The 12,829-nt window shown below is 59.4% G+C and overlaps 1 protein-coding gene across 1 annotated transcript; it reads right to left on the bottom strand.

Moving 5' to 3' along the window:
• Positions 1-7,936: 7,936 nt before the first annotated feature.
• LOC148056499 (elafin-like) lies at positions 7,937-8,878 on the bottom strand. Its single transcript, XM_087750312.1, has 3 exons — positions 8,794-8,878; positions 8,354-8,515; positions 7,937-8,176 (listed from the first exon to the last, which is right to left on the bottom strand). The coding sequence occupies exons 1-3, from the start codon at positions 8,855-8,857 to the stop codon at positions 8,172-8,174; spliced, it is 231 nt and encodes a 76-aa protein (XP_087606438.1). The 5' UTR covers positions 8,858-8,878; the 3' UTR covers positions 7,937-8,171.
• Between the last annotated feature and the right edge of the window lie 3,951 nt (positions 8,879-12,829).

Below are 12,829 nucleotides of genomic sequence, written 5' to 3'. Positions count from 1 at the left end.
GCTGTCCCCGTTCCCATGCCATCAGCTATCCCTGTTCCCAGTCCATTCGCTGTCCCCGTTCCTGGTCCATCAGCTGTCCCCATTCCCAGTCCATCGGCTGTCCCCATTCCCAGTCCATTGGCTGTCCCCATTCCCGTGCCATCAGCTATCCCTGTTCCCAGTCCATCGGCTGTACCCGGTCCCAGTCCATCGGCCAGCCCCGCGCAGCCTTGCCTCTCCCTGGAGCCAGCCCACGGGGTGGTGGGGAGGGAAAGCCACGCCGTGATGGCAGCATCCTCCGAGCAGGAGGAGGGGAACGGGGACCACCAGCGCTGGGGGTCCCATCCCTACCAGCCCCATCTTCCTTTCACAGCCACAGCGTGTCTGTAGGAGCTGCTGACGGGGGGATATCAGCCTGCTCCATGCTGGAAATTATTTAACCAAGCTCCTTCAGACTCTGGAGCCCTCGGATGCACCCGTGGCATCCAGCCCCCTGCAGTAAGGTGACTGCGTTGCCGTCCGGCTGCGGGCACGGGACAGGCTCTTGGCGTATTGCCCGGCGACGGCCCACAGCTCTCACAGCCTGAAACTTTTTTGGCTTGGAGTTTTACTGAGCCCACTGGGTGCCTAAGCCAGGAAAGATTAATGCATGTTCACTGAACTTGCTGGAGACCTTGGCTTGCGGTTGGGCTCTGAAGCTGTAACCAGAAATATGAGAAAATCTGGAGAGTCGTATCGCAGCAGTGGCTATTTTTTATATAGATGGGGAACCTCTGGAGAGGGAGCAGGGAGATGTAAGTGCAGTGTAAGGTCAGGCACTTCAGAGCAATGATTTGCTGTCGGAGGGTTTCCACACGCCCCGAGGACACGCACTGCCTCCATCTTACAGCAGCTTGCAGTCTCCCGTGTGCTGCATCCCCTCCCTCTGCTGTCTCTGCCCCAGGTTGTTTTGCTGCCCTCCAATGCCCCGCACACATCCCCAAAATCAAATTCAGCAAAGCCAAGGGCCGTTCCCAGGCTCATCGTTAATCTGCTGGAGCATCTCGGGCCAGGGCTTCCCGCCGGCCAGGCAGCCCTCTCCAGGCCATTCCCAGCAGGGCTAGGAGCTGCCGCGGACAGGGCTGCTGCCAGAAGGGCAGCGTGGTGTTAGAGGAGAGGTTCATGGCCAGGACTTGGTCTGTTCCCTGCCACCGGGCTTTGGTACTGGAGCCAGCCCAGGCACATTTAGATTACTAGTATAGACAAAGCCCCAGCAACTGATCACCGTACCCAGGATCACACCGGCAGCACACGCTCACTGCTTGCTTTCTCTGCCAAGAGAGAAACAGGTGATGATGGAAGCACAAATTTAATCGTAATTAAATCTTACAATATTGCAGGTCAAACCATGCGAGTAACCAAGAGTGCAGCCGAGCCTTTGACTCTGCACAGGCTCGTGCAGTGCAGACAGAGCCCTGCACTTTGCTTTCCATAACTGCGCACGGCCACGGCCACGGAGGGAGCGCGCGTGGTCCCTGGCCCCCACCGGGCACGGCCGGGCGGGACGGAGCAGGGAGCCCTGGGCACGGCGATGCCACGCAGGCAGAAGCTGCGCCGGGACGGGGCTGAGCGCGGCTCGGCGAGGGCTGGGGGGATGCAGCCAGCCCAGGCTCTTTGTTTGCACCGTGGGTGCCAAGCAGCTGAAAGTTTCACCCGTACTGAAAATCCTGGCAACTCAGAGGCATCCTGAAATGGTGCTGCCTTATAAATTAGTATTTAGTGATGATACAAGGGGACAAGTTGGAAATCAGTCTCTCCGTGCAATGAGGGGGTCGGCATAAAGGGAGATGCCGTTTCCCTGAGATGGTTGATCCTGCAGATACCTTTATCCCGCAGGAAACACAGGCGAGGGGCTGGCACGGGCAGGAGCAGGGGCCGCGAACCTGCCCTCGGCTCTGCCTCTCCACCAGAGCTGGGGATGGAGAGCGGCCGCTGGGTTTGGGCCCCTTCGGTCCCTGCCCGGCTGGGACGACACAGCTAGAAATTTAAAGTCAAAACTATAAATTGCTGATGAATTATCACTATTGTTATTTTGCAGGTGGAAGTGCCCCGGTGGCTTGAGGCTCTCAGTGAGCGGCCGGCTCCCATTGCAGCTCTGCCTGCGGCTGCCTCTGTGCTGGCAGGGGTGTGCATGCAGAAGCAATTACAGCTGGAGATTAATGGAGCATGGACCGAGGGGAAGAGGCCCGCCCGTCTCTGCAAGGATGCTGTCTTTTGGGCTCCCTGCAGGAGGTTTTGGCAGTGCTGGGGGTGGTGAGAGGGGCTCCAGTGGCAGAGGGTCTTCAGGTCTTGAGGCTCTGAAGGATGCTAGGGACTTGCTGGCTTCCTCCATCCCATCTCTGCCTCTCCCTCCTGCAGACATCATCCCTGCGTGGGCAGGACACCTCGCTCCAAGCAGGAGGACGCGGGGCTGATGGAGCTGCAGCACCGGTGATCCGCCCCACAAGATGCTGGAGCCTTGGGGAGCGGGGCGGCGTGCCACCCTGGAGCTGCAGGGCGGCTCTGGGGACCCAGGCTGGCACGGACCCGCTCGCTCCCCGCAGGTGCCCTCGGCAGCGGATCAGCCCTGAGAGCAGCTCTGAGTTTGGTTTACCAGGAGTCTCTGAGCAAGCGGCAGAGGGGCAGGCAGGGATGGAGGGGCAGACCCAAAGCCGAGAGCTCGCCGGCTGAGCCTGGCCGGTCGGGAGAGGCACAGGCACTCGCTCCTGCAAAATGCACACAGGATCCCACGCTTCGTCGCCTCCTTCCACCAGCATTGTCGTGTTGAGGGCACCCCTCACTCTTTCATTGATTTACAGAGCTCAGAGCTTGCCTTTTTAAGTAGATTCAGGTACCAAGAGAGGACACATCTACCTTCTTTCCAAAGTCTTGGAGCAGTGGAAGAAGTATTTGCATCCCAAGAAAACGCTCGTTGGTGGACAGCCCGTGCTGGCACGCAGCGTGGCAGCCGGGCAGAAGCCCCGTTTGCCTGGGCCCTGGAAGGAGCCTCCCGACGACATTTCAGAAAAACATTTTTCTATTTTTAGTGGCCCTAGTGCCCAGAGCCAGGGAGTCAGTACGTGAGTCCCGAGCGCTGGCCCAGCCCCGTGCTGGAGACCGGGGCTAATGTGAAAAGCAGTCGTGCATCTCAGGATGCTCGGAGCAGCAGCCGCCCGCCCTGGGCTCATTAACGTGACTGAGGAGCTCCTGAAGCAGAAGGCTATTTGGGCAAGGGCCCACTGCCTGGTTTTGGTTTCTGCTCGGTCAGGCTCCAATCGTGTTGGGACCAGGGTGTTTCTCCGATTTGCACCATATCTCTGATTTGTGCCTTGAAGGTCCAAACCTCTCCATTTGCCTGCCTGGGCAAGAACACGACACAGCGGTCTGCGACGCTGTGCTGCTTTTGCCCATCTCTCCCTGATTAATGTGAAACCCAGCTTCATGAATCATTCATGAAGCTTTATTTAGTATAATGATTTCTGATATCCAGTGCCTGGGAATAGCATTTTGGGACAGACCGTTTGCGACCAGCGAACTCCAGAAATAACGAGCTGACGTTTATCCCATCTGAACCAGGAACATAAAGAAGGGGAGGAGGGGGGCGAAGCAGCCGTGCCTCCTTCAGAGGGAATCACAGGTTGCTCTCTAATTAGCCAAATGTGTAAAAGCTAAATATTGACATAGCTTTGCGGTTCTCTGTGTCTTGCAATCACATTGCATGTTATTAACCTACATAGTTGTCAGGGAAAGGAGCATCTGTGTGCGCCTTGGCACCGGCAGGGCTGGAGAGGCAGGAATTCCCCCTGCGATGCTGCTGGTGCTAACGGGGAGCCGGTGCCGGGACCTGGAGCTGGGAAATGGCTTCCCCTCCGCAGCTGGGGCTGGGGAGTGGCAGGAGCTCATCTGGGCTGCCCAATAGCATAAATAGCCCACCCTCCTCTTCTATAGCACTTTGCTGTGGGGAGGCACTGGTTTCAGCTGGGAGGGTCTTGCTGCAGGTGAGTGGCCCTGTTTGGGAGGGGGTGTGCAGGCACCCTGGTGCCTGTGCTGGTGGGTTTGGGGGTGGTGGTGAGTTTATGACCCTGGCCTTGCCCAGAGCACGCGTGTGGGCCACGACTTGGGATCTGTGCCGCAGTTTGGTGCGTGAGCAGGGGCTGTTGCGGGGTTGGTGCCTATGGGAGGTGCTTTGCTTGCTGCTGGTGCTTTCCTCTCTGCAAATTGCTTTGTGTGAGCCTTCAAGTGCTTCACCAGCCTTTGCCAGAGCCGTTATTTGTGTAATATCCCAGCTGCTTGGCTGAATGCAGACATCAGCCTGCCTGAGGGACTGCGGGTCTGGCCCTGGAGCTGAGAGCTGGGGCTGTGGAGAGGGCGTGGGAGCGGGAGCCCGACAGCCCCAGCCTTGCCTGCGCCGCTGCCCAGCCTCCTGCCGAGCTGTCGCACGTGCCTCCGTGCAGCGCGCCTTACTGCTGAGGAACAAGGTTTCTGTCTCCTCTGCTCCCTCTCTGCACGGGGACAAGGGACTGCTGGCGTGCAGGGCTCTCCCCCAGCTACAGGCTGCTGCCAGTGCTTTGTTTTTTTGCCTTCCTTTCCTTTTGGTTCCCTGGCTCAGGGAAGCCCTGCCAGCATCTGACAGGCTTCCTGGGTGCGCAACCATGTGCGCTGCAGCGGAGAGCAGCCTGGTGAGGATTCCTGGTGGGATGGAGCCAAGCGGCTCTGCCCAGCCCTGCTGCCCCTTGGCTGTCGTGGGGCACGCAGAGCCCTTTCTGTGCCAGACCGAAGGGCTTTGTCACAAGCAGCTTGCGAGACTTGGCAGTGCTTCAGGCGGGAGAGAAATCGCAGCGGCCTGCTCTGGCATCCCTCGACCACAGTCCCAGACCCTGCTGCTCTGGGGCTCCCCGCCGCACAGGCTGTGGTGCACGGCCAGGGTGATGTGCTGGAGCCAGGCAGAAGGGACGGCTTCTACACCGGCTGCCCCAAAGGCTTCCCAGTGGCAGATGCAGCCTCCCCTCTGCTGTGCGGTCCCGGGACGTGGCTCCCCCTTTGCCCTCCTAGCACAGCAGGAGCTGGTGCCCTGTGTCCCCCCCTTGCTGTGTTCGGGGAGGGCACTGGGAAGGGTTACTGGTGCATGCTGGCCAGGCGAGCCAAGGCATGTTCATGGCAAGACTCGGGAGCAGAAAAAAGGCATCCCTGTATCTTCAGGGAGAAAATGCTGGAGTGCATCAGCTGGTGTGGGACACCTGGGGCTGGAGGGTGGCTTGGCCCAGGTGAGGAACTGAGTTTATATAAATCATCCCTCAGAAGAAAGCACTGAGTGAATTCATACCTCTGTTGACCTTCAGCAGTGTGAGGATGGCTTATTTTTCTGCAGAGGGGTGTATATATATTTCTTTTATGGCGGGAACCAGAATAGTGTTGACTCCCCTTCCCACCTGAAATACCGCTGCTTCTCTGCAGAGGAGATGAGGGCCATGCATGGCACCTGACCACGGGCAGAGCCGCTGCCGAGTGCATCTGCTCAGCCCAGGGTATTTTTTTCCTCTGGATTTGATGCGATTGCTGCGTCCTGCTGGGACTACGGCTGCCCACTCCTGGGCCGGGCTAGCTAAATAACCCTCCCTTTTCAAAGCTGTAGTAATTCTTATTAGGCTGGTTTGAATTATCTCTTGAAAAGGTCTCGCATCACTCTTGAGCACCAAACTGTTCTGTATTCAGACCCTGATGACCCAGTCTCCTGAGCCAGAGCATAAAATATGCAGGCAGAAGGCTCCAAGCAAATATTAAAAAGATGTTCAGGTGTGCAAGGGGTGTGCTGTGGGTGAGACCTTCTCCATCCTCTGCCCTGCCTCTGTCTGAGAGTGGACCAAAGTGCATTTCTGTGTGAAGCAAGGCTACCTCCGTGATGCCGGTGGCTCCCCGGGGAGCTGCTCAGGGTCCCATCCCCTGGGATGCAGGGAGTGTTGGCTGTTTCCTTTGGGACTGGTCCAAGTGACTGGCCCCAAAACCCCTGTTTTGAGGGAAGATGGAGTAAGCCAGACCTGCTGCATGCAAAACAAGCTGCATGGCTCCCTGCCCAGCAATGCTGCTGTGACATGCCACAATGGATGTTTCTGACCCAAAGCCGGGTCCTTGAGTGCAGCCTTTGCCCACGTTCCCAGCACCAGACCTGGCGGGCTCATCCCAGGAGAAGGTCCCACAGCAGCGAGTCCTGAGCTGTGGTAAGCCCCCCGGCAGAGAAAACGACCCCCTCCATCCCCAGGCTGCTCTCGCCCTGGGGAAGCAGATGATGTGGGAAGAACCAGCATGGAAACATCTGTTCTCTGACACAGGGCTCGCTGCTTGTCCTGCTTCTTGCTGGCGTGTACCTAGGGCACAGAGGAGAATTCCCCTCCTCCCCAGAGACCAGAAGGCGAAAGATTTGCAGTCGCAGCATGCTGCCAGGAGCTTACCACAATCGGTGATCCTGCCCTGGGCGTGTTTTGGGGCATTGCCCAGCTCCTCCCAGCTGGGTGCTGACTGCATGGGGGGGCACAGGCGAGTCTAACCCAGGGTGATGGGAGCTCCCCAGTACAGCTCTGGTGGTGAGCTGGGTGTTGCTGGAAATGCTGTGCGTGGTGGCAGGGACCTGTGCGTGGGGAGAGGAGGGCAGAGGATTTGTTGACGCAGGTGGAGGTGCGCAGCTGGGGCATTGCCTCAGGGATTTCTAACTTGCAGTGCTCCCAAAGAGAAAGCAGCGGGGTGGAGGCAGGCCTGATATCCCCGCAGCATCCTCTGGCCCCAAAGCCATCTCCTGCCTGCCTGGGCCAGCAGCTGGGTGGCAGCGGTGACATGGGCAGAGCCGGCTCTGTCTCGGGGCAGGAGGAGGGACCTCTCCAGGCCATCACATGGAGATCTGGAGGCCCCAGGCAGCAGTTTTTGGGGGGATGAACCCCTCCTGGGGTGCTGCCTTGCCCTTGTCTCCATGGAGGAGCTGCTGCGCTGGGCACAGCAGCCATTGGGCTGTGCGGGGCCATGAGCACTACCAGCTGAGAGGCATCCCATGCCTGGAGCTCTGTGCTTAATCAAACCAATTAGCAATTTAATCTTGTTAACAAACCAAGATAATTGCAGCATTATCAAATTAGCCAGCTGTATGGAAATGCCTGCTTAATAGCTGATAATAGCTGGTCCTGATGGAGGAGGGAGGGCTGTGATCTGTGACTAATGACCGGCGGGAGGTGTAATCAGGCTTCTCTGTGTTGGCTGGACCACCTGGGTGCGGAGATGGCTGGGGGAGCGCTGGGGCTCTGCCCCGTCACCCCAGGGCTTGTGTGGCACAGTGCTTCCCGCTCAGGGGTGGCTTGCTGTAAGGGTGGCAGGGATATTTTTTTTCCCCCAGTAGGACACTGCAGTGGTCAAGCAATGTCGGATTGTACGCTGCATTTGGCTGATGAGCTCCCAGCCCTTGTTCTGCCTGTGCCTGCCAGATCGCCTGGTATTTCCAGCCTCCCTGGCACTGCATGGGCTCTCCAGTTCTCTCTGCCCTCCCTAGGCTGAGCTGAGCAGAGAGGTGGCCTTTCACCATAGGGCTTCTTCCTTCGGTCACTGAATAATTTCTGAGCCTTTGCCTCCCTCCCTCAGTTCGTCCATTGCGGTGACCATGGAAGGACTCGTTCCAGCAGTAGCTCTCCCCAGCCGTGGGCAGGGAGCTTTTGGTGTCTGCCTTGGGACATGTGAGATGTCAATCCCACAGCCAGAAGTTTCATCCAGTTATATTTGTGGGTAGTTTAAACACCTGGAGGGATTTGCTCCCCCGAGCCAGCCCCCAACCACGCTCTGAGTCTGCAGATGGGCTGCTCTCATCTTCCCCAGGCAGAAATTCTGGGAGCAGCGGGGGCACGTGCCAGGATGAGCCTGGAGAGAGGCAGGAGGAGGGGGGGAAGGAGCTGCACATCGTGAGCACTGCTGGGACAAGTTCTTTTATTGGTTAAACAGCAGTGAGGAAGAGGAGGGAGAGGGCGCACAGGCAGCCCTGCGGGGCAGCTGTCGCTGAGGTGGTCTCTGAGCGTGGGCTGGTGGCCGTTCCCGTCCTCCTGGGAGCTGGCATGGGGCAGGACGAGCCTTATCAGAGGTGTGGGCAGCTGGCGGGTGCTGGGGCGGCACGGGGACGGCCCTCGGTCTGTCCTGGGAGCAGGAGCTCATGCTGGGGAGAAAAAGCAACAGTTTGGGTCTGGCGCTTAGAGTAACCCCAGCCCCCGTGTTTGGCCATCAGTCACCCCACCAGCCTGACGGTGGGGTGCCACCCTCCCTGCCCAGAGCCACCGTCACCAGATACCCCCCTGCTACCCGGGGAGGTGGGCGCAGGCTCCTGAGACCCTACCGTAGAAGAGTGGGAGGGAAAATCGGGGTGAGATGCATCTCCTCCCGCAGGAGGACGGGCAGCACTTCTTGTATGGTGGGCACTGCTGGTTGGTGTAGCACTGGTTTGGTGGGTTGGGTATTGCACAGGTGATGTGGACGGGCGGGCAGGACCAGGCGCTGCCTGCAAGGAGAGGGATTTGTTTGCTCCGGGCTGCTGGCAGCTGAGGGGCTGGGAGATGATCCCCTCATCCCCTCATCCCCTCATCCCCTCATCCCCTCATCCCCTCATCCCCTCATCCCCTCATCCCCTCATCCCCTCATCCCCTCATCCCCTCATCCCCTCATCCCCTCATCCCCTCATCCCCTCATCCCCTCATCCCCTCATCCCCTCATCCCCTCATCCCCTCATCCCCTCATCCCCTCATCCCCTCATCCATCTTATCCTTGGACATCTCATACCTGTCGGCAGCTCTGTCCAGAGGATGAGCATCCCCACCAGGAGGAGGGCGGCCACCGACTTCATGCTGCCGTGTTGCCGAGAGGTGCGAGCGTGGAGAGCTGGGGGAAGCCGACATTTAAACCCTTGGGGAGGATGGGGGTGGGCAATGGGGCTGGGCACGTGCCAGTGCTTGTATCCTTTTCCTCTGCTATTGTGTTTTCCGGAAGCCTTTTGCACAAGATACCAACGGGATTGTACAATTGCTCAAAAAGTAGTTATTCCGTTGCACAGCTGTCCCCTGGAGCCATGCCTGGGGCTGAGGGCCAAGCCAAGGGGAGATGGTCCAGGGCATCATCCCCCACGCAGGCTGGAGGCAGTGGAGCTGCTCTCCGGGGCAGGCACGCTTCGTCAGGGGAAACCATAGTGGTGACCGTGCTGTGATCCCTTCTGGGGCCCCTTACGTGGGTTGCCCTCAGTACCCCGCTTGCATGCGGACCCACAAAGCAGACCCTACAGCATGAGCCAGATCAGCAACAGCCCAGAGCATGGGGCTGCCTGTGCCTTCCCAGGGCCGATCCTCCGAGTTTTTCCTGGAGGAAACCTGCCCCAGCCCCTCCTGGCTCCTGCCCTGCTGGTGGTGTAAGCTCGTGCGGGGAAAGCGGCTTTGGCTCAGGCGAGGGTGAGCTTTCCCAGGCTCTGCGGGGGTCACCTGAACCCCGGCATCTTGTCTGGGTGGCCGCTGCCATGCGGGAAGCGGGTTGGTGCCGGGAGAAAGTGGCTGGCGTCGCCGGGGTGGGAGCGTTAGCTCCGCGCAGCCCTGGCGTGACTGAGCCCTGGCTCTTGATGGCTGTGGGGATAAGGGGCCGTAGTCCTTGCTCAGAGGGCAGAGACCTCGCCAGCCTTCAGGCCTCCATCTTCCCCCTCGCAAGGAGGTTGCACCCCTGCCCCGGGCAAAGCTGTTTTCTTTAGGTGCTCTTGGGCAATGGGAAATTACCCCATTTGCCACCAGTGGGTCAATGTCCCCCTCGCCTTGTGTAACAGGTTTCTGGAGCCTTTCCTTGGGATTTCTGGGGCTGGCAGGAACGCGAGCTGTGCTGGGAACAGGCGCTGGGAATGCCCCGGGAGGGGAAGGCACCCCCCGCCGCCCAACGCCCCGTGTTCCTGCAAAGGGCAGGTGGGGACAGCCCCTGATTTCCCAACCGGGCAGGGCGAGGAGCAGCAAGAGCCCCAGCATCGCCCCTGCGTGCTCCACACAGCCCCTGAGCCCCCGCCATGGCTCTGCCCTGGAGCCCCCGCTTGCCGTCCAGGGCACGGTGGGCATCTCACCATGCCCTTTGCTGCCCAGTCTTCCCTCCTCATGGCCCAGTGTGCCACGGTAACTGGACCCGAACTTACTGGCTGTCTGTTAATGATTGTCCAGTTTCCCTATTGCTGCTGTGGCTGCACTTAGCATTTTGTAAAGTCATTTATTAAGTAACTGGGAGAGTGTTTAGCCCACCCAAACAGACGTTCTGGGCCGTGCACCACCAGTTTAGCACTTTTACTGAGAAATACAAGCACGGGATTAATCTTTAAGCAATCCTTTGGCATTCAGCTGCTGCCGGGGCTGGAGAGGGCAGTGCTGGGCTCCCAGCTGGTGCCAGGATCCGGCCGAGGTGGTGCTTGGGGCTGTACCTCCCCGGGATGAGAAGACACCAAGGAGCAGGCTTGGGTTCAGCTGCAGAGAAGCTGGGGGGAAGAAATCTGTCTTGAAGGACTTTTGGTCGTGTTTTATCCATAGCAAGTCCATAGGGGCAAAGTCTAAAATCTGCTTCTATGGCAAACTCCCGCGGAATAACCCAGACGTGGCACTTCTGTGCACAGGACCGCCCGCAGTCCCCGCGTTGCGCTCTGCCACGCGTGCAGCGCCCGTTGCCCCGGGGTCCCGCAGAGCCGTCCCCATCCCACGCTGCTCACGCTCTCCTCCCTGAAAAGCGCTTCGGGAGCCTCCTCCCCGGGCAGCGAGGCCTGGGCTGCGCAGCGCCGAGGATGCCGCCTGACGCTGCAATTTCCCAGCCAGGCCGGGGTCCTGGGTTCGTTGTGCCCAGGGATGGCACGGAGGGAGGCCAGCAGCCCCGGTCCCTCTGCTTGGCCGAGCCCCAGCCTGAGCAGGGTGCGCGAAGCACCCGAGGGTCACCGTGTGCCCCCCAACAGCCCTTGTGCCCTTCCAGGCGATGCGACGCCCGGCTCCGTCCATCCAGCCCCAGCTCATGGCTGAGGCTGCTCCGCTCGCCCCCAGACCGGGTCCGCCACCTCGGGGTGCCCCGAGAAGGGGGTGCCCCCAGCCCAGCGCACCCTCATTGGCGCTGGTGTCTGGTGCCACCTAGTGAAAAGCCATCAACGAGGCTCTGCAGGACCAGATGCGATCCCCCAGCCTGTCCCGGGGATGCTGTCCCCCAAATCCCCCCTCAGCTAGGCCCCCCAAGGCTGTCTGCTGGGCTGCGGGGGGGTGAGAGGGCTGTGGGGGCTGGAGGGGTGCGTGGATGGGACGTGGGGCTGCCGGGTGGGATGTGCACAGAGCTAATCAGCAGTGCTTCATTTGCCGGCCCAGCAAACAAATATAACAAGGTTACAGATGCCCCAGTCCATGCCAACTGGGACAGGAGCCCTGCTCACAAGCCATCAAAGCCCCATGCTGAACTGGGGAACCACTGCTCTTGATGGCATGTGGAAAAAGCTGCTCCTTTCCTCGTAAAGCAGAGACCTGAGCGCTTCCCAGCCCCTCTCCCCGGAGCAGTCCCAGCAAGCCCCACGCCCCAGTCCGGGATCTGCTTTCAGCCTCCTGCTCCTCAGCTCCATATCCCAGCCGCAAGCACACAAAACCTCCCCGCGCCCCAGCTCTCACCCCCCAGGACACAAGTCCCATGGAGCAAACCGCTCCTGGAGGGGGGACCAGCAGGACGTGGCCCCCACAGCCACCCCTGAAGGTGCCCTATGAACCCACCAGGAACATTCACAGCAGCGGAAGCACCCAGGCTCTGCAAAGCAAATTGGTCAAGGTGCGTAATGGAGCCACCAAGAGCGTCCTGGAGGAAAGGAGCTGTGCTGAAGCACTGTGAGCCCAGGGCTCTAAACCTCCTCCTCCTCCCTCCAGTCTGGGGCGGCCCAGGACCCTGCCCAGCCCCCCGAGCCCCCCGGGGACACAAATGCCTCCTGCACAAATTGCTAGTTCAGCAGCACTAGCTCCTCTCAGTCCTGCTTTGCTCTCACCTCCTGGGTACGGGACCAGCAAGCAAGGTGGGTACATGATGGCCCCTCCAAAAACCGGTCCTTGTCCCTATCCACAGCCTCTGCCTGCAGTCAGGATTAAGTGCAGCCCTCCTTTGTCCTGGGTGCGGGCCACGGGGGCTACACCAAGGTGGGCTCCTGTGATTAAAAGGCCACCTCTGCACCACGCACCTGCAGGCGAAGGCTCCTCGGCATCCCTCCCCGTGCAGCCCGCCAGGGAGCTCGCTGGTTCTCCTGCCCCAAGCAGATGTATCCCGGCACCAGGACCACATCCCCCAGGGGTGTAAGTGGCCCTGCACCACTGACCTGGCACGTTTACACCCCCATAAAGCAGGCACTGAGCTCCCCGTGCTCCCACAAGTGCAGGCATTGGGGACGGTGACACGGCGCCCGTGCCACGCTGGCTCCCCCCAGCCGAGGCCGGTCTGCAGCATCCTGGGGTGCCCATGGAGCAAGGATTTTCCTGAAGGATTTTTGAAGCTTGAGGACAGGGAGCCTTTGCAGAAGCCAGAGGCCCCTGTTCTGATGCAGAGATGCCTCCACAGCCCAGCTGAAAGGAGAGGGACATGTCATACAAATCTTCAGGGTGTTTATTGTCAGGACAGAAATTTCCATATATAAAAGAAATGTTTAAAAATAGCACTACCCTGCTCTCAAAATGAAATTTTATATATATATATATACACACACACGTAGATATTTATAGAAAGAATTATTACCATTTTGCTATGTGATAAAAAAACCAAACAAGATAATAACCAATTCCCAAACAATTCTGCCAAAACAGGG

This window comes from Nipponia nippon, unplaced genomic scaffold, assembly GCF_047370975.1.
Source record: "Nipponia nippon isolate SJK-2023a ecotype South Korea unplaced genomic scaffold, ASM4737097v1 scaffold_13, whole genome shotgun sequence".
NCBI classification, from domain to species: Eukaryota; Metazoa; Chordata; class Aves; order Pelecaniformes; family Threskiornithidae; genus Nipponia; species Nipponia nippon.
This window is presented reverse-complemented; position numbering and strand designations above follow the sequence as displayed.